Raw genomic sequence first — 24,001 nt, 5'->3', positions numbered from 1 at the left:
TAGGGCTGCGGCTCGAGTAGTTGTGCAGTTAACGGCAGTAGGGCTGATGAATACCCATGACAGAGGTCCTTTCTACACTACTACACAGCCTTTTACGAGCCTGTCTACAAGTTGTTAAAGCCAGTCGCTGGTTAAGAGACAGAGCGGGCTGCAACGAGGCAACTGTTCCCCTCTCGTTGAGGTTGAAGCCGTGGCTGGTCTTCTTCTTGAATGAGACTGTGTAGAGGTGAAATGCCACGACCTGTTTCTATTTCTAGGAGGCTTTTCCCACTATTTTCGGCACCAAGCCGGGAGCCGTTCGAGATAACACAGCAAAGTGTACAGGGACGCGAGTCCAACCAGCAGCCGCTTTGACTTTATTTCAATACGCTTAATTTGACAGTGCGCAGGTGAACCATGAATCCGGAACTAATCATATCGTCAATCTATGTCTGTCCTTTGCCGCAACTTGCCTTGAAGCTGGCGGCTGTCGGCCCCGTTGTGGGCCCCGTCGTGTCCTGCTGCAAAGGCTTTTAAAGCCATTGTCTTGGCCCGCGTCCGTTGAGTTAGCAGCTGGGTGGTTGTCAAGCCTTTAAGGTTGGAACTATCAGTACTTTTCACGCCTTCAGCTGGGCAAAATGCAGGCGGGAGAGAAAATGCACGGGGTGCAGCAGTTGGATCCTCCGGAGCAACCAGAGCTCCATTACCCCAGTGAAAGCTCAAAATTTGGAGAGCCGGAAGTCCTGACGAGCCATATGTGCAGTGCACCCAGCACAAATGATTTTCGGCTGGTTGAAGGACCGCCTGAGTTCTTCCTGGCTGCGAATCCTTCGGCGAAGCAGCTGGAGGCTTTCAAGGCTTTCACGGAGAATGCTAGGGTGACCAGAAGTGAGTTCTGCAGGAAAATTCAGACTGAGAGCACCGTCATAGATGGAGAAGCTGACTCGTCTGCATCAGCCGAAGCCAAATCTACCTTCCTCAGCCGCACCCTCAGCAGGCCTATGAAAGGCAGGGAGACGCGTGCGGCCGCAACAGTCCCGGAGCAGATATCGAGACCTGCAGAAGACAGCTGTGCAATACCTACTGAAACAGCAGAGATGCCAGATTCCGAAGATGCATATCCTGAGGTGCCCGAGTTAGCGGGTAGCACGCGGCTCCTGCGTTACTTCCAAGGCTTCGATTATGATGTCACAGCTGCCAGCAATGCCTATCGACGCCACATGAAATGGAGGGAAGAAATGAATCTTACCTCAAAGAACAGGAGGACAGTTGTGGTATGTAGTTTCCAACCTGTCCACCGTGCCAGCTTTGAGCCTTTGGTCATCTTTGCCACCCATAGGCAACGTCGTGCTGGCGCTCCATTGCCACTGCGGGTGCAAACACTGCTGTTCATGCTGTTTTGGGCCTGCTGTTGCATTTTCAGGAGTCGATGTTGTTGCCTATGAGGCCTGAAGCCTCCCCAAATCATGCGGCAGTTACTAGATTTTTCCCCACAAATCCTGTGTTACGCCGTGACGAAGGCAAAAGCCCCAGTCTTACGATCTGTGCTGCAGCAGCGGCTGCAGCTAGTGCGCTAGGGGGAGGAAACAGTTTGCTTGTAGCCCTCAGCGACAAGGCGTTAGACTCAGTGATCCTAGATAAACAAGGGAACATAATTTCGATAGAGCGGCCAGGTTGGAACGATTGTTTTCCTGCTTTATCGAGCCAAAGTTAAAATTCTTAAGAGACCTTGCCGTGTTCAAGAATCTGAACTGCCCACTTAGGTGCTCGACGGGGGTTTTATTTAGGCACGTAGCTGGGAAGGTTGCATCGGTATTGCGAGCTTGACTTTCTTAAATGAAGGCTGAGGGTGACAAACCCGCAAGAGCAATCCTCGCACATTGTTCCCCTTTCTTTACAAGACTTGGAATATAACTTGGGCGTGCTGGTTGTGTTTGTGTGCAGGGCTATTAGACGTAAATGGCCTATTCTCGGTGGTCTCGGAGAACGATTTCCTACGGTGGCATGCATCAATTTTGGAGTTTCGCTGCATGCTGCTTGATGTGTGCGTCTCGTGTGACATTCGAATAAGGGGTGACCTATTATCTGCATTAGCGTTGAGCTCTTGTTTCATCCTTTTGCATGACCCATGGTGTTATTTTGTGTAGTTGAGGTGTTACTTACGTACGCTTTTGTTGATTTCGATGGACGGTGTCTTCGCTTGTTCTCTTGCTTCAGGCTGTCTCGTAAGTTCAACAGAATGGTTCGAATAACTTCAATAATCGATTTGCAGGGGCTCTCCACCCGGATTTTGAATCGGCGAGCTCTGAAGTGCGAGGCTTGATAATAGCGTTGCAGCAGGCTCCGCCTGGACGTAGCTTGTGGTAAAACGTAAATTTACATTTTTATTTTTCTCTATGGGGACATATGATAACAAATCCCGCCATTTTTGTTGGTTTCTTCAGTTTGCTTAGAAAGACAATTAGCTCGGCGAGTGAGAATTACCCGGAATCCATCGGTACTATGTATTTCATCAATGCACCACGGACCTTTTCAACTCTTTGGTCGGCTATTCGCGGGTGGCTAAGAGAGAGAACCATCAACAAGATCAAACTCTTGAGTCAGTCACAGCCCGGACTGCTAGGCTTCCTTGGAATGGATATCACTGCTTCCAAAGTGTTATATTGCAGCTGCCTAGAATGCAGCTGTGTTGTTGTGTGTTGCCTATAGGCAGCGATGCGGAAAATATCTTGGTTCGGAACGTTGGAGGTTATGCTCTTCCCCCCTCTTTGGGTGGCACTTGCACCTCTGCAATGGCTGACTTTCCTCCACTGTAAGGCCATATGCCCTCCTGGGTCTCTCTTAGATGGACGTGCGAAATCAAGAATCCAAAATTGAGAATCCGTCTTTGTCATTATCCACAAGCACACGCCATTATTCATGGGTCGTGAATCTATTGGCACACACAGAGACTTATTGTGACCGTTGTTATGTCCTGCTGCTGCAGAGACACAGATTTAGGTCCAGGAAGCATGATACTGAACGTGGGGGCAAGGCGATGTAACCAAGCTGTGGAGCTTGTGCGTTCAACATACGGAAGTTTTACTCGGGACAAAGTCAATGTTTGATGGCAGCAAACCATAATGCCAGGGCGTGCAGGACACGGATTGCATGATACGTCTCCCCATTTGCAATCCGTAACACCGGGAAGAGGAATTATTTAATATTTTTGCTGCGCCTCATGGTTGTTGCAGGTGCCCCAAAAATCTGTAGTTGAGTGGGTATGGGTTGCTGAAGACTTTGATGTGGGATTCAGCGCAATTTGGAGGTCTCAGGTGAGTCAATAGATAAGCGATACGTGCACTGCTGGCAACCAACTGGCCTGAACCTGCATGCTGAATTACAGTAGCTCAGATTTTGTGAGTCTGCGCCGTACAGTCAGGGAGCGAGAGCATTCTCGAGGAGCATCGCAAGTACCCTGCTCGCAAGTGAGCCTGTATACCGAGCTTCATCACCAGCCCTGTATGATGCATATAGGTGTTGTGCATGGTGAACGCGTGAGTTTGATAGAAAACATACAAGGAATGCAAGACACCAGCTTCTACTCAATTGCATTTTCATTCAAGGCTTGTGCGCCATAGGCGAGTCAGTGGTGTCGTCACGGCGGAACAGGAGGGCACCTTAATCCTCTCATTTGACAATTCATGGGGATTGATTTCTTCTCGACGTGTCCGATACAAGGTAGACTGGGTCACTGTCCAGCAGAAACACTTGGAGCTCGATTCAGACGGGCAGATGGTACCGTAGTACCAGTAATGCCGTTTAGGCGCCAGGGGTTGCAGATTTAGGTAATGGTGTAGACGGCCCTTATAGCTCGCAGGTCCTGATAGGCCAATGCTGTAAGTACTTTTGTGTTTATCTCTGCAGATTGAAGTCACGCCAGCCACACAAGCTGGAGTTATCATGCGCAGTAGCTCAGATTCCTCGAGCGTTGCGTGACAAACAGCGCATACTTCTGCCCGTTCTGCCTGTCTGCACGCATTCGAAAGTTGTATTTAGATACCAACGAGTCATTTGGAAGTGGATAATAGTGCCAGTACGTCCCTAATCTGGTCTTTGCACAGTGGAAGCTGAAATCAGCAGATCAGCTTCCTAGGGAGGCTCCGTGCGCGAGAACCGTACGCTGCTGCAGCATTTACATTCTGCGTGAAAGGTGGCTTGTACAGACTACGCTGCTGTATGGTATATGCTTAAAAGGCGGTCGCCTTCACTTGGTGCTACGGCGTAGCTTTGGTCGTGACATAACACTGACGGTTTTCTCATTTCGATTTCTCTAGCAGTGTTGTAATCTCAAGTTGGAAATAGATAGTAACTTGCTGCTTTGCATCAATCCCGCAAAACTACGACTAGTCAGCTTCACATGCTGCATTTCCCATTTAGTTTGGAATTTTATGTAATTTATTCGGAAACGTTAAAAGTTGCATGTGCTACAAAAGAGACGGAGAAATTCGGACCACGATGGCCTCGACTCAGTCGAGCAGTGTAGAACGCCTTCAAGTGCACTGCATCAGTGAGCAAAAAAATTCCCTCCGTCTTTGGGTGTGCTGCTGCTGCCCAGTTATCTCAGGAGTGGTTTCCTTTGCTCCTCAAGGCAATCCTCCCTATGGGGGCTGATGGCGGCGGTTGTGTTCTATCTTAAAACCTCTACATTCCTTGGAGTACTTGTTAGCTAATTTTCCACTTTGGGGGAGACGCTGGAGGGTTCTTTTATCTTCGATTTTTCCTGTGCTCTAGCTTTCCGTAGCTCGTCTCTCGCTTCAGTTTCTCTCTTCTCTCTAGGTGCTTGACGGCTTCGACGCACTTCTCTTCTTTTGAGGCAGTCTGGCATTACCGTGCCCTTTTGCAGAGGGTGGACAAGTCCACAGAAACTGAGGAACAGAGACAAGTTGTGTCGTGGTTTGTCAACCGCTTCAGGGCGACGAATGGCGGGTGTGTGCCAACTTGGAATCCCCTCCTTTTGCACATTGTTACTATCAAGTTTGCAAGCTTCGCGGTTCGCCGCGAACAGACATGACTCAAATATGAAAGTTAAAAATTCGATTCTTTCGGGGTGCACTTTTTCCAGCTCGCGCTCACTGTGTGGGGGCCGGCTTGCTGCTTGTTCTTTTGCTTGAGGTTCTGCACCTTCCGTTGTGAGAGGTGGCGTAACGGGATAAGGCGTCAGCAGTTCCTGAATGTCCAACGCCTGCAGTTCACTTTCCACGCGGGTTATAACACTAGACGCGATAGCATCTTCAGGGATAAACGCAGAGAAATCCTGTCGGTCCATGTTGTAAACGGATCGAGCCATCTTTACTTTCTTGAGTCTTTCTTGAATCGCTTGTATATACTTGTCGGCAACTTTTGCCTCTCGCTCAAGGCAGTCTGCTTGAAAGTTTGAATGGCCTGTCTCTCGAACAAGCCACTCCCGGAAGGCATATGACGCCTCAAGCTCAATCTCACATGTGTTCTGAGTAAGTTCCAGTGACCCCTGTACGTGGTTTATGTGGTGCATCGAGCAACACGTTGCCATTCCTGAGTACTTGGGGATTTCTGTTGAGGATGTAGGGGAAGGGCAAATTCTGAGCGACAGAGGTTTCTCTTTTCTGCGGATCAGAATATTTTTGGCGGCGCAGTTATAAAACCACCTCCACAATGAATAGCTCTCGTCTTCTAGGAAAGAACTCATCGGTCCAGTGGTCCCTAGTCGTACCTCCTCCGGGACAAGCGCATAAAGATTTACCTTACATGGTAGCTCGGAGCACCGTATTCCTGTTGTAAGCTCATAGGCTATTCTGGGGAACACTTGCCATGCAACGCCATCTGCAGAGTCCATCGTAACTTCAGCGGTGAAATGCAGAAAGACGATAAACTCCAGAGATATACGCAAGCCCAGCACTCATTCGTACATAGAATTATCCAAGAAGCCCTGATGACAGCTTCCGGTGACAGCTGTTTGACCGCTGTTGTCTTCTATTTACGGCTTGGTGGTCACCTCAGCCTTTGAGCGCTTCCCCCAGCAACTTGAGACAAGTTCAAAAGTAGATATCAAAAGCAGGACATAAACAATTCGAATTTAGCCGAATTTATTGACTCTGATTATGTAAGAGCTCCTGCAAAATAATGCAGCGAGCTGAAGGGAATCGGTGGTCTCTGACAGAACCATCGCTAGCAACTGGAGAAAATGTCTCTTGAAAAATTTGTGGGCTCAGCGGACCAGCAGCATAATAGCCTACACCAAACTGAAAAACTTCTACTTCTTTAATATTCTATTTACGGTAATATTAGCTTACAGTGACCACTTGCAGTGAGCTCTTCCACTGCGGAGTCTGCTGCCGACTCTAGATCAACTCTGTAGAGACTCGTGTACGCAAGGTACAGTTTCGTGCAGCGCACGGGCTCTTCACCGCGTAATCTACTAAACTACTTTGAGTTGCTTGAATAATGTTAACATTAATATGTCCTTAAAGGCATGCTGAAGCCTTAGAGTGCCCTGTCACAGATAGCAGCGATGTGTGCGCACAGTCACATCGCCATGCTCGATGTGCTGAAACCCCTGCCAACAGGCAACCATGTCCATCCAGCCACTCTTGTCGAAGCCTGTAAGCACATTTGCAAACTTAGGGTTGATCATTCATCTTTATTCTGTGTTCTCGCGATCGTTTCCTGAGGCTCTGTTGTAAATGCAATGTGCTACTCAGGGGCCGTTGTATCCTCGAAAAACTCTGCTGGCCAAGGGTACGCGGCAAGCAGACACCGGTATATGCAGCACAACAATCTAATAATTCCCAAGTGACAACCTCCGGCTGTGAATCACAGCAATGCTTAAATCACATGTAGTCCTTCACAGGCATTGCTTCACTTGACCACGTGGCAGCTAGCTTGCCCCTCAGTGACAACTCAAATCAATATTTCAGTCGTGCATTTTGACTCGGCGAGTTCCTGCTAGTTGGACATTCAGTGTATCTAAGCTACATATACTCACGAATAGCCGCAAGTAATGGGCGTCTTGCTTCCTTCCACCCTCCGATGTGTCTACGGAAATCGCATTCAGTAGACTTTTAAAGGTCAGATGCAAGGTACTAAGAAAGTTTAATAACGGTAATTTCCTTCTCAGTTGTACGAGACATGGCCCAGCACGAGAACTTTATGGGGAAAGCGTGAACCCGGCCGAAATACGAGTTTGCTCGTGCGGAAATAAATCCACAAACACTGCAAAGATGTTACTGTTCTCTGATATGACTATGTGTGGAATTCTGCGGAGTTCATCGTGAAAAGATGAGGAGCAACTTCAGGCAGCCATCTGCAACGTCCAAGACACAAAATGACAAACCTTTCACGAAGAAATTCGAAGCTACGTTTATGAGTACCCAGGCACTAGATCGCCCCGGAAACCCACAACAGGCGAAGCTACGCACACAAGAAACTACTACTCAAATGTATAGTTGAGAAAAGTGTCGCAAGGCTCACTGTGGATCGATTGCTGTTACTTGCTGCATGTAAACGCAGCCATCCCGCACGAAAGCCTAAGGAACCGACTCGCAGGAGAAGGAGGATTAGCTGCGTCACGGAAACACCGTTTACCTACATATGAATTTGCAATAAGGAAATATCTTTCTACGGAAACCTTGTGAGGCTCACCTGCCCATATACAACAAATGGAGGCGCGCAGTTTGATAGCACAGAGGAGGGGTGTATGACGAACGGAGGCGAGCTTGCTGACCCAGGGCTGAAGAGTGCCGCACGCACAGAGCGCTGGGCGTTGTGCATGCTTACACGTCTCATGCGCTCTATGCACCTCGCCAGCGTGGACGTTTCATTATGGGCACACATCTTGAGGACCTGCGCGCCATGCGATTGTTCGGTAAGATTGTTAGAGAAGGGTAAGAGCGCGGATAGTCAAGTCCAAGTTGTACATAAACTATGTATAACCTTACAGTCTGAACAGCCTGTATATCTGGTCGTGTGTTTTCTTTGCCACATTTAGGCAAAATGCTGCCGCCAGTGCACGAAGGAGCGGCTTGCAGTCCCCTTTGCAAGTCACCTGCATTCACCACACACCACCGTGCAACTGAACAAGCGTGCTACACCGCACTACGCATACCTTCCATGGAAGCAGTTTCAGCTTCAACTGGTGGTGCCCTGACTCACCACGTAGCGCCTATGATTCTGCATTCTCTAGCTTGTCTGACTACTGGAACAAGAATGGGCCGCTTCAATTGAACGGCAGGTTACTCACTAAGGGCAGCCCAGATTTTTGCATCCAATTCAGGATCACCCTCCGCATCTTTGATGCACGCCACATCACTTGCTCATCAACAAGGTGCTTCTCCGCCCATCTGGAGGCTTCTTCAGCTCCCTGTTCGCTTTCTATATCATAGTACTGGTTAAAGACATTCAAGGCTGTCACTGCGTCTCCCTCGATACTTCCAAGCAACGCGCGAGACAGCGCAAGCCGCTGCCGTGCTGCAGATGCATTCCGACGGTTTTGTCCAACCAAAGGATCCTTTAGAGACATGCCACAATTCTCTAAAGCAGGGCGCTGCCACACAGGAGGCCCGCCGAGAAGAGCACAGACCGCTGCAGCTTCTACGGAACATCCAAACGCCTGAAAAAAACAACCGTAGGAAGTGGTGATGCTGGCTTGTTACGCCAGGCCTCTGCTTGCACTGTTGCTGAAGGGCCTAGCTGTGCATACACCCACAGGGCAGAGCCACACCTGCTCTGTAGAGATAACGAGAAGGCGAGTGAGCTCCGGGGAAAGTAAGCCCTGTGCAATCATGCATCCGAGTGGCTTAGTTATACGGCCCCCGTCATCTACCGCCTGAAGCTGCAGTAGGTGTTCAGCAGCAGCAGCAACAGCAGCAGCGGGTGGTGGCTGCAACAACGGCAGCCGGTGCAGAGAATGTACACCCAGCGCCTTGAGCTGTAGTAGCAGCGGAGCAATGTCTTCCAGGGCCGACGCTGGTAACTCTCCATAGGCCTCCCTGTGGATAGTTGCAGCGGCAGCAGCAAATGCGGCAGCACCTCGCGCACAAGTAGCTGCGAATGCACTCGCAGTGCAGAGCCGGTAACAGCAGCCTCCGTCCGCATATCGTCCTGCCAAGGATGCCCGCAGGTCAGCAAGCGCCCCACTGATGGGAACATTGCAGAATCGATGCAGACGAAGAAATGGATCGAAGACAGATCTTCGAGTGTACATGCAGTCTACGACAAATCTAATGGGCATAACGGCGGGCGACACACAAGGAGGGAAAAGAGAAGGGGATATGAAAATGCGGAGGGCGGAGGAGGGGGGCGCCAGGGAGGGGCTTAAATCTGTGGAAAGCATAAATACCCACATACGCACCGAAGTACAAAAATTGAAATATATTGAAAATATGCTTACATCCGTTTTAGTACACAGAAGACCTGTGGACGATAAAACGGGGGGCGAAATACTGAAGGGAGAGGGAGACGCAAAGAATGAAAACTCTTGGCCCACGCAAGAGTACACACTGAACGACTGCAAATGCAGAATCCGCTTCGAAAGAATATTCGGGCATACCTGGAGCCAAACAAACGACCTCCACCGGTGGATTCTGCAAATGCGGTTGTTGCTGTTGCTGCTGTTTCAATACCTCCTGTAAGCAGTGCTGAAGCTTTTCTGCAAGTTCAGTGACATCCTCTTGAGACGGTACGAACACAAATATTGAGCCACAATGCGAAACCCCTCCTTGTGCCTCTGGAGAAGCAGTCACTAGCAATGAGACTGCAGCAAAAATCATGCACAGTAGGTAAAACCGCAGGAAAATATATCATTGGTTTGCTGCGCTTGCGATTCTTGAAGAAAACAGAGGCCACACTGTTGTCCGTACCACAAGCGGACGAAAAGCCAGATATTAAGGACTACAGAAAAAGAAATTAAAAGTAGTAGAAGAAGCATGTGGCTGTACAGGCGGCTGCTGCTCACCTACAGCAGCAGCAGCTCCAACGAAGTTGGGGGTGGCATTCTTAAGATAGCGAACAGCTACGCGTTTTGTTGGTGGTGTGACAGATATTATTGAAACTGAAGAAAAATTTCCTTTAGAAATGGAGGACTCCTCGTGAAGGCTGGCATACAACAGCGGACCCTCTGCTCTACTGCCGCTTAAACCCTCGCGAGATTTTGGTGGCTCTTCTTGTGGGGGCGCAGATGTTGTTCCTCCTTGTGTTTCCAGCTCTGTAGCGGGTCTTGCTGTTGCTGCTAATGATGCTTCATCGTCGCTGTTTCTGTCGAAAAGTGGTTCTGTCGCGTGCGAGGTATTATATAGGAATCGCTTAGGCGGCTCTGCGTCGGCCTGCGTGTCTGTTCGCTCGATACAAGCTGCTTGTTCCCGTGAAAACCCACTGATATTGACATTTGCTCTGCTCCTGCTGCTCTTGGCGCCGTTACTGCTGCTATTCATCTTCTTAAGCTTTTTCTGGATTTTCCGCAAACGCTGTTGCAGCTTCTTGTCTTTGCTTTTGGCCTTCTTCCGTTTCGCGGGTCTCCCACGAGCGGTGCGCGGCTGCCCTGCGGTGACTCCCAAGACCACCACTTCATCTGACGAGACGCACGAAACGCTGCTGCTTCTTGTTCTACTGTTTCTGCTGCTGCATTCCAAAGACTCGGCATCGCCTGAAGCCTGTGTAAAGGGTTCTGCTGCTGCCTGCTTCCCAGCGTCTGAACTGGATATTGAGGGCTCCCGCTTCTGTTGCTGCTGAGGCCTCGCCTTCGGCTCTTTTTGCTTAACATCCCATCGGCTGCTTTTCGGTGTGAAGAAGCGCAGCTGGAAATCCTGCTGTTGTTGCGCTGCAGCCTCAAGGGCTTTTACCGAGCTGTACGGAATAATTGCAGCATCTGGCCTTGCTGCGTCTTCGTTGCAAGCGAAAAATTGGGCCAGCTGCAGTGTCCATTGCGGCTGTACTGCTGCGGGAGGTAGCAGTAGCAGCACCCTCAGCGCAGGTTTCTTTCGTCTCACTTTGCGCAGTAGTGGAAGAAGTAGTTCGGTGCTAAAGCCGTGTTGTAAAGACACTTCAAGCGCAACAACGCAGCAATTCGATAGCAACGGCTGTTGTAGAATCCGCTGCAGCAACTGCCTAGTTGTAAGATACACGACGCGGGGAGGAGAGCTGCTGTTTTGGGTACTGCTGCTGATGGTGCTTTTATGTGTACTAATACTTGATGCATAACGCCCTCCACCCCACTCCCTGGCAGCTGCTGCGGCTGATTCTGCTGCAGTTCTTGTCTCCAGGGCAACTAATATATGTGTCTGGGGCTGGTGCCGGTGTACTCGCTGAGGAGCCCAGTCGTGCTGTAAGAGGAGGAGCGGTAGGATAACGGAGCAGCGAAGCGCAGCCGAGCCGTCAGAACCACCGACTACCAGGACAACACCTGAGTTCTCCGTAGCTGCCAAGAAAGGCAGCTGCCGCTCCTGCCACCAGCTAAGGGAGTGATCAACTTCAGGAACAGCATCTCGTGCTGTGGTTGTTGTGCTGTCGGCCATCGACAAGTGCCACATTCAGTTGTTTGTTAGTGGGCCGACTACACTCCACATTGCTTTGGGTTACTATTTATTCCTAACTGTGGTCTCCCGCACCTTTCGATTGCGTCGTTCTTGGTTCTCCTGCTATGGCTGGTAGATACTGCAATTGCTTGTGCTTTGCCTGTACTTTGCAGCAGCAGGCACAATTATGCACAGTTTACGCAGAGCATAATAGCGCCTCAGAAAAGAATTCACATGATAATGTACTGACGAATAGATGGAGCTGCGGTTCCACAGAAGTCTTCGTCCAGGATGAGTCCCTGGGGCCCCCCTACGGACTGAACAGCAGCTGTTCTGAAGGGCTAGCATGCAGTCTTCAGCCATGCAAAGCAGTGACGCTCTATAGAAATTAAGCAAGTATTTTTTACAGCGTAAGTGTAACATGGTACTGCCATACGGGCCGTTTCCCTGTTAGAACACAGTCTGCTGCGTCTGGCCCAAGGGCCCTTGGTGCCTCTATGCCCTAACATTAATCTACTTTAATTTCAGAAGATTGACTACCAAGGTGTGGGTAGACAAACGAGTGCTTTATCCAACAGAAAAGGAAGCCACTGCTGATGCCGGAGACATCGGGAGTGAGCAATGATCACCTTGGGTCCCTTGGTACGAATTCCACTTCATCTGGCGGCGGCTTCCTGTCAAATACAATGTACAACCACCCCATGTCTGTATTTCTTTCCCCGCAATACCGTAACTTATCTCTTTTCGAGATGAAGGGGGAAGAGGACAGCAGGGAACGCGCAGAGATCATCCAGCAGCTCAGAGCCCAGAGAGCGGTTGAGAGTTTCTTTAACGATGGTTGTCTTGTCAGAGCAGCCACAATGGGAGTAGGAGGCGGCCTTGTGGGTAGGTTACCCACTTACTCACATTATCAAACTGTGTTCGACCCTTGTCCAGCTTGCGGGGAAAATCCATTGAACAGCACCAGCTTAATACGCTAGAGAAGTACGAAAAAATCAGCGTGGCAGACTAGGCATTCTCAGCGTACTTTCCACCTCCTATTCGTTTGGTCTTGCTTTTGTTGTAATGCTTTCTGAAACGGCTACACCACTTCTCCAGTCCTCCGCATGTCCTGACGCGCGTCTAGTGGCCACAAGTCAAATCCCGTTTGTGAGCTTGGTTGCAGGGATTCTCTTGGGTGCATTTCTCTTCACAATGAAGCCCGTTGATGTGAATACCACATTGGGGCTCAGGGCCCAGCTGAGGGAACAGTACAAAACATTTGTGCCCGAAGTGGCGTCTACCGCAAAAAACTTCGCAAAGATCGGAGGCTTATATTCCTTTTCGGAATGCATCATTGATAGGGTGAGGTATACCTTAACCCCCCAGTCACAAGAACCGGTTGCGGTCTTTAGAGTTTGTCTTCGTGTATCTGAAGGAATACTGCTGAGTTGGCCGCAGTCGCCCCCACCGTAGATCCCTACCGCAGGATACTCATCCCGCTTGAATGCATTCCCTGCAAATACACATTCTTTCTCTTGCCTCCATTCAGTTTGTCCTCTCGTTGCAGTGCGCGGCAGTGCTCCCCCTAGTTCCTCCTCCATGAGGTTTCGCTAGGCTGTATCTTCCCCTTATATTTTTCTCCCAGGCACGAGCAACGCACGACCTTCGGGGAGCCGTTTACGGAGGCTGCTTGACAGGCGCTATCTTAGCAATCAAAGGCAAATATCGAAACTCCTTGGGTTTTTGGGTTCCCCCATGCTTCGCTCATGTAGAAGGCTCCAGCCACTAAATGACCTGCGTATATGTCGCGTTTTTCTTGCTCCATCTTGCCGCGGGCATTTGTATGCCTGTTGCCTCTCTTGCGACACTTTTCCAAGAGGATTTAGTCTACATTAGCAGTTTTCGCTCCCCTTGGAAGTGCTATTGCCTGAGATGTTGCTAAACAGGCAGTCGGTGTTTCACTTAGTCTGCATTGTCTCCCTATTTCTATAATGCGAATATAGCTTCTTCATTGAACTGGTAACGGCGGGACTAAATATTTGTCGCCTACTGTACAGCGAATCATACTGCTATTGCCTGAGATGTTGCTAAACAGGCAGTCGGTGTTTCACTTAGTCTGCATTGTCTCCCTATTTCTATAATGCGAATATAGCTTCTTCATTGAACTGGTAACGGCGGGACTAAATATTTGTCGCCTACTGTACAGCGAATCATACTGAGATACCGAGGCTCGCTTTTTGCTGCGCTTTTCCAGGAGGCCCCCGGGCAATGGCTGTTGGCAGCGTAGGCTTTGGAGCCTTTGCGGCTATCATGGAGCTTCTCCAGCCGTTCGTCGGCCTTGACGCGTAGCAGGAGAGGGAAACAGTCAGAGACACGCGCAGGACCAAACGTAGAGAAATGTGTCAGTCGCTTGACCTGTCTGTTCTGCGCGCCTTTGTTGTTCATGCCATATCTCACATGTTTTTATTTGCTAACGGTCTGGTTTCGCAAACTGGCTAACTCAGAGTTGCACATTCAAGTCAACTTCTTGAAAGAGGCGGTTCAGCGTTTCCAGTGCGTTGCTTTTGGGTCGGGCAACCACCTGTAAGCAAATTTTATAAGGTCCACGACAGATACATTCCAGATATATTCCTAATGAGTAACCGCTACACTGCCAGTAGTAGCGACCGTAGCAGTGGCAGTGCCAGCGGGAACAAAAAACAAACCTGTAACAAGCTGCCAAGCCTCTTCGGTGATATGTGCCCTGCTGGTGCTCTTCGCCATTGTAAATAGCTGAACGCAGCACCGCAAACACGCACGTATCCCCTGCTTCTGTGGCCTGGTTCTGTCGCTTCTGCAGCTACAGCTGTTGATGAAAGAACAATTTTATAAGTTTTCTCACCCTCTACTAGAGGTCTTCCATTGGCGTCAGTTCTAATGCCTGCATCACCGAAAAGACTCAACAGCACATGATGCTTTCTTGTTGGGAATTGTCACCAATTAGGGTCACGGCTGTCGGCGACGTCTGCAGGGCCTGTTTCTGTCTATTTGACATTTTGCGCACCCTCTAGTTCCTCAGGGTAGAGCCAGCGGTTGGCCCAAAGATCCAACAAACGTTTGGGACGTTGAATTGGGGGGTCTTCCTGTGGCAGTGGCAGGTGCACAGTGCAAACACACAGGCACTTCGTAAAATCAGCTAGTTCACCACCGCGTTCCAGCACTGAGACACTTTGGCTGAGAGCTGGGCGACTGTTGACCCGCAGTGTAACAACATAAGTTTAGGTAGATATGTGGGAGAAGAGGGGCAGTGGGGGAAGTCAAGGGCCGACCTTCATTTGCACATCGACTTCGATCTCCTCTATTCTAATCATAGTCACCCAGTGGCGAATCCTGATCACGCAGATACAACTCTACATAGAGAAAGTAACTACAGTTGCCACAAAAGGGGGCTTTCTTCTGCAAATTTGCATGCTGCCATTCGTCTGCTGCAGAAGGCCTGATATTAATCGAAGGACGCAACATAAGGTGGTTCGTTTGCTGGAAACACGAAGCTACCATCATCGGAGCCTTGCTGACTGCCCACTGCAAATTATCGGTACTAAGTTTAAGTAGTGGCCATTGTGCGCTGTCTGGTCCCAACACGGATTTCGTCCTATTTCCCCAGTTCCCGCCCAGTAGGGCTCGGCCTGCCTGAGAAAGCGAGACGACCTCCTCGTTTTCTTGTACCGGAAACTTAGGGTCTCCCCACATAGAGTCTGAACCCAACACCCAACAGTTCTGTGTCTTCGGCCGTCGGTTACCCGCAGCCAAAGAGTCCGTGTGTGAAAACCGCGAAAACGCATGGACAAACCTGTTGCTCGATAACCCCCTTCACGCGCACAAACGGAACCCTGCAACGCCATGGACATTTTGTTGAATAAAAATTTCATTAGCATCAACCCGAACACAGCCTGCAATGCGCGCATCTTGCAATTTTTGCAGCCCTCTTGGAGGGCCCTACGAGAGTTCAACGCTGTCTGTGGTTCCCAATCGTGTGGAGTCGCTGTCGGATGCAAGTGCCTATTAATACTTAATGCAGCGGTAGGGGCTAACTGCGTACGTGGGCTTGCCGAGTACAGTCCACTCGCGTGTACCGGCGATCAGAACCGTTCCAAACACAACCTTGTCGCCTGCAGCCACCGACAAATCGCATCGCCGCGAGCCTTGCGGGGCGCACATATGCAACTAGCAGTGGCAGTAGCCTCAGTGCACAGGGTTTCGACAGAATTGTCGTCTCACGCACCGGCCTGTTTTCTATGCAGTTTCTCAGTTTGCACGAGATCTCCCACTGTCACCTGCAGACGAAATTCAAAAATCTGTTTTGGGCCCAGTGTTCGCCTGTCCGGACGCGCTGCTGGGAAAATGTATGCATTAAACGAATATGCTCGAGTAGTGGGGTCCCAGATTTGGTCGCCCTACCACTGCTGCACTTCCACAACTGGTTCAGCTGTGCAGTATGTCTTGCCTTGTGCTGCGCGGAAGCGCTGCTCTTGAAGACACAGAATATTTCCTTGGGGTCGTACGAGAGGCGAAAAGACGGTCGCTCGCTGTGAGTCCCCTGGAAGCGCTGGAATGCTCCAAGGTTTTCTGCTGGAGCTATCACCTGTTGCTGCCCTACAGGGCGTTGCTCTTTTTCCTCTTGGCCGTCTTCGATTTGGTTTCCTTGTTGCAAGCCACTGTGTTCTCTTGCCTGCTCATGCGTCTGTGTAGGGTGTTCTGAATCTGGCTGTTGAGGCACGGCGGCCCGACGTCGGCCGATTTTCTGGTCCCGAGGCCCTTCAGTGGCCCCTTTGCCCATCTGTGGGTGGAGGAAAAGGAGCCACTTAGGTTCGGGCTGTGGCCGGCACGCCAAACGCTGTCTCCATTTTCTCGCGATACTGAATTTTTTACGAGACTGCCTGATCCAAGAAAGCAACCATTAGGCCAAAACTCACTGAATGATAGGGACTTAGTCGAAAGGTCTGCAACAAAAATTAATGGCTCCGTTACGATACACGGCTGCATTTACAGACCTTGTTGTTCGCTTCCACCGTAGCTGCAGATCTTTATAGGCTTCAAACAAAGTAAGATCTTGTTGGGGAGCAGCCGGAGTTATCACACCGGGAGCTGCGCGTTCCGCTGCTACCGCTGCTGCTGCAGCGGACGGGTGCAGCGGGACCTTCGGTGGCAGAAGCCGGCGCCTTCTGTGCTTTCCCGCAATGATTTCCTGTGATGAATAACACAGCACTTCTTATGCCTTAGAGCGCCTAGGGGAAACGAGGTGGCGAAGACCCCATCAGACTGATCAGGCTACAGTCCTGAGCGGCTGCATTGCAAAAGTTAGAAGAGAAATGCGAAGTGCCTTGATCATGAAACAGTGTGAGATGGGTGGCATGGAAGGAATTACCACATCGGGTCTACGTGTACTTACGAGGCGATGTCCAACGACTTTTCTCTGAGGGTGAAATGTGATATGACGGTACGAACCACTTAGGGCCATATGCGTACCGGGTCGCAGGGAACATGGGTCACAGGACAGCCTCTGACCATACCCCCTAGTCTGGTCTAGGACGCTGCAGGCGACAGCCCTGTTCCCCCTAGCGATATGTTGCCAAGGGCTTTGGAACACTCGCAGATGCTGCTGCTGCTGCAGCTCTGGCGGTTGTCGTACGTTTGAATGAGCTAAAGCAAAGGGAAGTCGTGGACGCACACAGGCACAGCTCCGGATTGTGGCGGCGCTTCTGGACAAGAGCATCTTGCCTCTAGATATATACGCAGCAGCGTTCTCTCTGTGGGGCGGCTAGTGCTAAAGGAGAAGGAAACCGAGATCTCCGGGTTACATAATGTTGTGGGGCAAGACTACTCCACAAGGGGAGTGAAAAGGAGAAAAGCCATGGCTCATAGGCAAGCGCAGCAACTGCGACGAGCTGTTGCTGCAATTTCTGTGTATCCCACTAAGTGACAAGGCCTTTGAATTGGACTCTGATTAGCCTATAAACCTCAGGATGCTAGTAAACAATCGCTTGAGGACTTCAGCACCCAGCATAAGTGAGCCTTTGGCAGTACCACGTTAAGCACGTAGTATTGTGAGAAGCCCCAGTCGGTGCAGACCAATGCAAACAATCACGCTCACGAGTAGTCCAATTCATATTTATCTTCTAAATTTTAAACGCCCATAATTTTAAACGCAGTACAGGGCTGCGCTCGAGAAATTACCCTAGTGTGCGGTGTGCGCTCTGTTGGTCCCTCTTGACTTGGGGCTGACGGGACTGGCCCACTGAAATACCAGAACTGCCCAGTGGGAAGCTTGTATGTAGACAATTATCGTATCTTATGACAGCTTCAAATGTATATAATGTTTTGGAACCTGATGCTTCGGCGCAGTCCCCAAAGTGACCTTATTTCATCACAGCTTTTCGGCAGTATCGTCAGTTTCTTTTGTGAACTACGCGTGGCTCTTCGATGTGGCTGTGAAACACTAAATGAACTTTCTTGTTCATGCTCTTTATCTTGCTCATGCCGTGGGATCTATCCTGCGTGCGTTTTACATGCGGGAGGAATATGATGGTTCATTTCAATGTCTAGATATTCTTAACATATGTATTTGTGTTTAAAATAAAATTTTGGATGAAAAACCAGGATGTGAATAGTCCTCAATTAGAAAGGTAGGCTACAAAAACGCCTAGATGCTAGCAATCACTTTCTACAATAACTTTCTGAAAGCATACTCAGTTATCCGTGGTGAGTGCATCCTTTTGTTACGTGTTATTTGAAGAACGTAAACCTGATGCGGAAGAGCATAGCCTGGCTTCTGTCCTGTGTGCAAGTGATCCAGTAAGTGGAAATCTCCATTCTTAGTTGTACCCAAAATCCTTTGAGCTTGCGCGACTTCCACAGTTGCTCCCCTGAAGGAAGACCGCCTCAAATGAGTGGGAAACTGGCTTGTTCTATCCTCAATGCTTGCAAGAATCCTTACATCGTGTTTATTCTTAGCAATTTGCAGCAAACTGGTTACTTAGAGCTGGGCGGAGTGGCAAGCTCCTGTCAAAAATTTTCCGGCAATAAGTCTCTCCACAGTATGCCTGAGACGGAAATTACCTGGACATGGGAATGCAGGGATCGTGACTCTGGAATCGATTCGTCAGCTGTGCTCCATGAATCGAACTACGGGCACAAGGCTTCTATGTTCATGTTGATAGAACATGAAGGCGTGGAACGCACTGCTGTTTTCGAAGCATATCCATAAGAGTCCAACTGTGTCTTTAGCCCACCTCCAGGCCTGGCGAGTAGATAGGAGGCGTACGACAAAGGTTCTTGATGCATCAAACAGCAAATGTGAACCAGGACGCGCTCTTGCAGTGACATTTCAAATTCTGTGGACCGTTGAAGGCGCTGTAGATCCTTGAATCGATATGCCTATTCCTTAAGTCTCCAGTGGATTCCTTGTTTATTTTATCTTTCGCTATCTCTCTTTACAGAATTTGGCCGAGACACATAAACAAAGCCGTCGTCAAACATGGCATGTAAGAAGCATTGTCGCCTATTTTCAGTACGATAAGGTAGGAGGAACAGGCCACAAAAACCTGTGCCACGAATGCACTCTACTGGATTTTGGGTAAGGACGTCTCCCTAGTCACTTACAGGGCTAGCAGCAGACAAAATCGGAGGGCCAGATACCTCAGAGCATGAGCTGTTGGGCCAGAAGATCAAATGGCAGGGGCACCGAATATTGCCGCCTGCAGCTGAACAAGGCGTTTAATCTAAACGGCATGGAAAAATTCGTGACCTGAAGTGGTAAAATTTCCGTGCAAGAACGAACGTAAGATTGATACCGACCCGTTTTCGAGCCGGACTAGATTGCTGACCAAGCGTGGGCATGACAGGGGTATGAAAACCCTGCGTGTCGATCTAGAAGGAACAGTGTGCCTTCAGTATTTGCTCAATACTGCCTGTTGGGAGAGAACTCGGACGGCGGGAATTGGTGCATCGCGAGATTGTGGAGCCCCGATGTTGCAGCCGCGTGACCCATTGCGGTGTTATCCGCAGACTAGGGATACCAGTTATTTACCGCTTGGAGACCTGCAGCTTGCACGAGGTGTTTCTGTAGTTTTTACTCCTTAAGATCATTGTAATGTCTGCGGTTTTGTAGAGCCGCCCAGTGTAAACTCCCTAGCTCACTGCTTACCCCCTTGACGGTTTGCTGATACCCATTCTCTGCATAGTGTCCGCAGCGTAAGCGCCGATGAAATTTAGATAGACCTAAGATAGTAATTTGCTAAGGTGCTCAATGCATATTTTTGAAGCTTTTAGCACATCGATATCGAGCAGGATATCTACAAACTTGAATTGCATGTAGTTCCACATGTGTAACGGGCATAAAGTAGTTTTCTGCATGCACACGAGTATACTGAAGTTTTAAAGGAACATACAACAACAGCGTGTGCATTGAAAAAAGTTTCCGCAGTCCCCCATAATAATATCACATGCACACTAACTATGCCAGTCACTTCAAATTCCTCATTCCTCTGTCGTAAGATTTGGCACAGACCTTACCACAATGAAACTGTAGGTTTCGTTGAAGAAGCCTTCAAGGATTCTTTTCATAGACACAAACGCTCAATTTCGTTGTTTATCGCAGTGAATTATTATGGGATGGAAGGGCTAGTCTGGCATGCTGCCCTTCGATTGGCCAGTACCACCCACCATCGCCCCCTATGTCTACCCCGCACCACATTCTAAGGAGCGTTTTCCCAAAAATAGCAGGACGGAAGTGGCCCATTTATGAACTAAAAAGGTCTTAATGCCAGTGTTCGTACGGAGAGAGCTAGAGCCAACATATTTCTCTTGTTGCTGAGAAGGCTTTGTCTTCTGTAGCCGAGGTGGTTGGGTGGCGTGGTAGTGGCCACGAATCTACCGCGGCTCTCCGTGTGCTGCTGAGGATATTTGACTTTCTTCCATTAAAGATCAATTCGTCTTTTTGATGGTTGGCAGCTTGCTTCTTCTGTACCACGGGAACATCGGTGTTTCCGCCGGAGTGCGTGTACATTTCACCACCCGTTCGTTTCTGCTTGCTAGGCAGTTTTCCCCCCAGAAGCTGCTGTTTCTGCGCAAGCCGATATATCTCATTCTTACGTACACAAGAGAAAGAGCCTAATTTGGAGGGACTCCATACATCAACAGCCCACATCTAAAATGCTAGACTCGGCTGTCTCCTCCAGTGGACCCAGCGAGTAAGGCTATCAAGGCTATCATGCAGCAGTATTATCAGCATTACTGCTGAATATCCCTGCTCCTACCCATGGTTGATACTCTCAGTTTTTCTGCTGATTCTTCGCGCTCAGGAGGTACTTGAGCATCAGCTCCCTAAACCCTTATGTACATCGGTGGCAGGTCAAGGCTCGAGTTGTTGACAAAAGCCCGCTGCAGACCACGAAAAACAACAGCAGATTTTTCCATGTTGACATCACAGACTGCGCGGTAAGCAGTGGATACACAGTCCCGGCAGAATTTATGCGTTTTCCGGCCCGAGATGCGCATAACTCTGTCATTGTCTCAAGGGCTCATGCGTTTTAGGGGGACCTAATCCGAGCAAAGTTTTGGGGAGACGCTGCGGAGAAGTGGCATGGAGCTCTTGAAAAAGGAAATGTCAGGCAGTAATTGCAGCTGTCTCTGCGGATTTAGAAGTCGTCAAAATCATATCGGGTTTCGTGCTGATTTGATGTTGCACTTGCCCTGGAGGTGCAGCCCCGAGTGTTCGCCTGTGCTGTGAGCTGCAGGTTTACTGTTTTTCTCGCGGTAGGGTCAACGTAGCTAACAAGCGCTTCTCGACGCTTAGCAACAACTATGAGCTGTCCTTCTCAGCCGATTCAGACATTAAGCCAGCAGAAGATGACGGGTCAATCCATGCAAAAAGGAGGTAATTAGTGGGGCATGCACTTTCCCTTTAGAACGAAAAAGCCAACAGTGGAATTCATGCATTCAGAGAGCATCGTTTTTCATAGGGCTTCGGACAGTGCCCTTTCGGGCGTTCACTGTGAGTGGGGCAGAGTGGGCCAGAGCCTTAAGGTTTGGGCTGTATGTGCAGCTTATGTACAATGCCCCTACGGAGCATCTTCAACTCTACAAGAGAGTGCCCATTTCCCACGGATGTGCTGGCCGTGGTCGTTGAAGTTCAGGTATGTGAAATGAGCACCTTGTAAGTGCAATAAAAGGGGCTATGGAGGGTGCCACTTGCATGCGTACGACTTGCTGAAACAACTGCTTTTCAGGAATACTTCGACCCAGAATCTACGTGACTTTATAATTTCTGGATGATTTGGGTGTGTGCATGCAGCCAATATCTTCTGTCATAGCAAGAAGCAGCGGGGAAGAGCTTAAGCGCCGCGTGCTGAAGGTCCGCGACAAGTCGCAAGTGGAAATGGAAGTCAGCTTGTGGGGTGAGCAGGTGAGCTCTCAATGCAACCAGTTTCTTCCACGCGCCAACTTTTGGTCAGTTGAGTCTTAACTAGTCAGCAGCTGATGTCTTTGTTGCTCCAAACGTTATCGCTGTAGCCATTCCTGAATTTGGGAAACTATATTCCTAACTTTTCTTCTGAGCTACGATTCCCCCATAGGTTGACTCCATAACTGAGTCAGCACCCTTACCCCAAGTATACGGACTTACGGGCCTTAACATAAGGGACTGGCGAGGTGCAAGGAGTGCCAGCACCACGAAGTCTTCCCAAATAATAAAGGCGGGCGCAGGGCTTCTTTCGTCTGAGGAAGAAGCAAGCGCAGCGGAAATGCTGCAGTGGTATACCACCGTAAGCTATAGATGCCACTGGCGATACCGTTGCTTTTGTTGAATAAATGGCGGCTCATTGAGTGTTTTGCGGCGTATGGGTACCCTGAATGTGACCGTGTCAGCTTGCAGTGCTGTTGGTGTGCTGTGCAGACAGGCAGCAGCCTTTCTTTTCACAACATGTCTCGAGGAGGCCCACCTAGTGAGGGGGCTTCGAACGAGCGAAAGCCTGTGCAGGAAATGAGCATCAAAGATATCAAGGAAAAAAATGAGGTAATGAGCTCGTTATTTCCTGAGCCGCGTCGCTACTGTAGCCCAGTTGCTGCCTTTCGTTTCCTGCGTTGCCTTTTTTTCTGTCCCTGCACGTTTATATTTTCCGCTGCGCCCGTTTCGCCGCAGCCTGGGACCTATGCCTTTATAGCCCAAGTTCGCCGGATATACTGGAAGCCAAGGCAACAACAGCAGCAGTCAGAGCAACCACAGCAGGACATTTATGCCTATGCTGCCTGCCCCACATGTCGCAAGAAATTGCATGAGGACGCTGCGAATGAATACTCGTGCTATCCTTGCAACACTAGCCATGTAGGTTGCCGCCCGTCGTAGCTTGACTCGAGTTATGGTCTGTTTTATTATGGCAACGAGTACTGGATGAACAGTGATTGAGACAGCATCGCAACGTGCACGTGTCAATTGTTCATGTTTGCTGCAGGTGACTCCTGATTGGCGGTACATGCTACTCGCTTCGTTCATAGACGCCACAGGCTCCCTGAGCTGCAGATGCTTCGCAGACATGGGTACTTTGCAGCTAACGCACTACACCTTGTTTTCGTCGTTCAGCCTAATGAGCACTTTTATTTGTGTTCACATAGCCGGCACAGTTTTTGTGGTCACCTGGACTCGATCGAGCTATCTCGGCTTTTGAATTCGGTTGTGACTTTTAGGGCAATCGCTCCTTGGCTCTCCTGCTTCGGAAGTGCGGGGCTGGAGTACAGAGAAAAAAGAGATTTTCTTCGACTGGCAATCGATCCTAAAGGTCATACACAGGGAACTCGCGTTAAATCTTTACAGACTGTTCGATATATCCTAAGGGCCACACACAGGGAACTCGCCCGCATGAAATTTCTACAGATTGTTCATTAGTGGAAGCGATACCTAATGCGTTATCAAGAATCACGGAGCCCCGCTATCAGCTGGCGCTGCAAAGTACTCGCTCTACTCTTTTTGTGCAGAATTCCTTCCGCGTACTTGTCAAGGCAGAGTTTGACAACTATAATGGGGAGCAGCGAATGAGATACACAGCACTTAGGGTGGACGTGATGGACTCCCACAGTCTAGCTCTGCTACTATACCAGCAAATCAAAACTGCGGTGAGCTGTGACGCCCTTTGTGTTGCTTCTGCTGCTTCTTCTGTCCCCAAAGGCAGATTAAAAAAAAGCACCTGCAGTACATGGATGTTGCGGTTTCTGTAGGTGCCTACGATAACCGACTTCGCCGAGAGCAAGAAGTCGAAATTTCAGGTCAGCCAGCAGCGCTACAGAGGAAATGTTTTGTTCTTAAGTTAGCAACCGGGAAGTTTGAAGCACGCATTGCTACTGCATTTTATGTATTTTTGTTGCTGCCTTGTCTCAGGAAAGTGATAGTGGGCTTCAGCGGGAGCCGAAAAGGTCGGTTATCGAGGCCCACTGACTTCGGTGACGCGCAACGCGGAAACCCCTGTAGACGTGGCAGGCAGCCGCGA

At 49.6% G+C, this 24,001-nt stretch overlaps 6 protein-coding genes across 6 annotated transcripts; 3 read left to right on the top strand and 3 right to left on the bottom strand.

Moving 5' to 3' along the window:
- Positions 1-617: 617 nt before the first annotated feature.
- On the top strand, positions 618-3,957 carry ETH_00001795 (Phosphatidylinositol transfer-like protein II, related; the record flags this gene model as incomplete). The annotated part of the gene is made up of 11 exons (XM_013377564.1): positions 618-1,253; positions 1,403-1,652; positions 1,924-2,023; positions 2,197-2,289; positions 2,424-2,578; positions 2,689-2,791; positions 2,966-3,038; positions 3,213-3,293; positions 3,397-3,446; positions 3,600-3,699; positions 3,886-3,957. 11 exons carry the CDS (start codon positions 618-620, stop codon positions 3,955-3,957), a joined length of 1,713 nt encoding a protein of 570 aa, XP_013233018.1.
- A 730-nt stretch (positions 3,958-4,687) lies between these two features.
- Positions 4,688-5,833, bottom strand: ETH_00001790 (uncharacterized protein; the record flags this gene model as incomplete). The annotated part of the gene is made up of 1 exon (XM_013377563.1): positions 4,688-5,833. The coding sequence occupies one exon, from the start codon at positions 5,831-5,833 to the stop codon at positions 4,688-4,690; it is 1,146 nt and encodes a 381-aa protein (XP_013233017.1).
- Positions 5,834-7,239: 1,406 nt separating this feature from the next.
- Positions 7,240-11,519, bottom strand: ETH_00001785 (helicase associated domain-containing protein, putative; the record flags this gene model as incomplete). The annotated part of the gene is made up of 8 exons (XM_013377562.1): positions 7,240-7,300; positions 7,468-7,523; positions 7,639-7,726; positions 7,935-8,041; positions 8,237-8,605; positions 8,717-9,315; positions 9,545-9,748; positions 9,950-11,519. The coding sequence occupies 8 exons, from the start codon at positions 11,517-11,519 to the stop codon at positions 7,240-7,242; spliced, it is 3,054 nt and encodes a 1,017-aa protein (XP_013233016.1).
- A 581-nt stretch (positions 11,520-12,100) lies between these two features.
- ETH_00001780 (mitochondrial import inner membrane translocase subunit Tim17 domain-contraining protein, putative) lies at positions 12,101-13,089 on the top strand (the record flags this gene model as incomplete). The annotated part of the gene is made up of 3 exons (XM_013377561.1): positions 12,101-12,389; positions 12,670-12,848; positions 13,054-13,089. 3 exons carry the CDS (start codon positions 12,101-12,103, stop codon positions 13,087-13,089), a joined length of 504 nt encoding a protein of 167 aa, XP_013233015.1.
- Positions 13,090-14,027: 938 nt separating this feature from the next.
- Positions 14,028-17,033, bottom strand: ETH_00001775 (uncharacterized protein; the record flags this gene model as incomplete). The annotated part of the gene is made up of 12 exons (XM_013377560.1): positions 14,028-14,067; positions 14,192-14,258; positions 14,368-14,406; positions 14,530-14,608; positions 14,795-14,855; positions 15,156-15,220; positions 15,316-15,355; positions 15,565-15,634; positions 15,748-15,799; positions 15,970-16,402; positions 16,517-16,710; positions 16,992-17,033. 12 exons carry the CDS (start codon positions 17,031-17,033, stop codon positions 14,028-14,030), a joined length of 1,182 nt encoding a protein of 393 aa, XP_013233014.1.
- A 3,642-nt stretch (positions 17,034-20,675) lies between these two features.
- ETH_00001770 (replication factor-A C terminal domain-containing protein, putative) lies at positions 20,676-23,949 on the top strand (the record flags this gene model as incomplete). Its single annotated transcript, XM_013377559.1, has 13 exons — positions 20,676-20,713; positions 20,825-20,960; positions 21,260-21,399; positions 21,568-21,658; positions 21,817-21,927; positions 22,097-22,285; positions 22,417-22,536; positions 22,663-22,845; positions 22,973-23,057; positions 23,205-23,296; positions 23,493-23,630; positions 23,733-23,780; positions 23,893-23,949. 13 exons carry the CDS (start codon positions 20,676-20,678, stop codon positions 23,947-23,949), a joined length of 1,428 nt encoding a protein of 475 aa, XP_013233013.1.
- Between the last annotated feature and the right edge of the window lie 52 nt (positions 23,950-24,001).

This window comes from Eimeria tenella, genomic scaffold, assembly GCF_000499545.2.
Source record: "Eimeria tenella Houghton genomic scaffold, Eth_scaff55, whole genome shotgun sequence".
Taxonomy (NCBI): domain Eukaryota; phylum Apicomplexa; class Conoidasida; order Eucoccidiorida; family Eimeriidae; genus Eimeria; species Eimeria tenella.
This window is presented reverse-complemented; position numbering and strand designations above follow the sequence as displayed.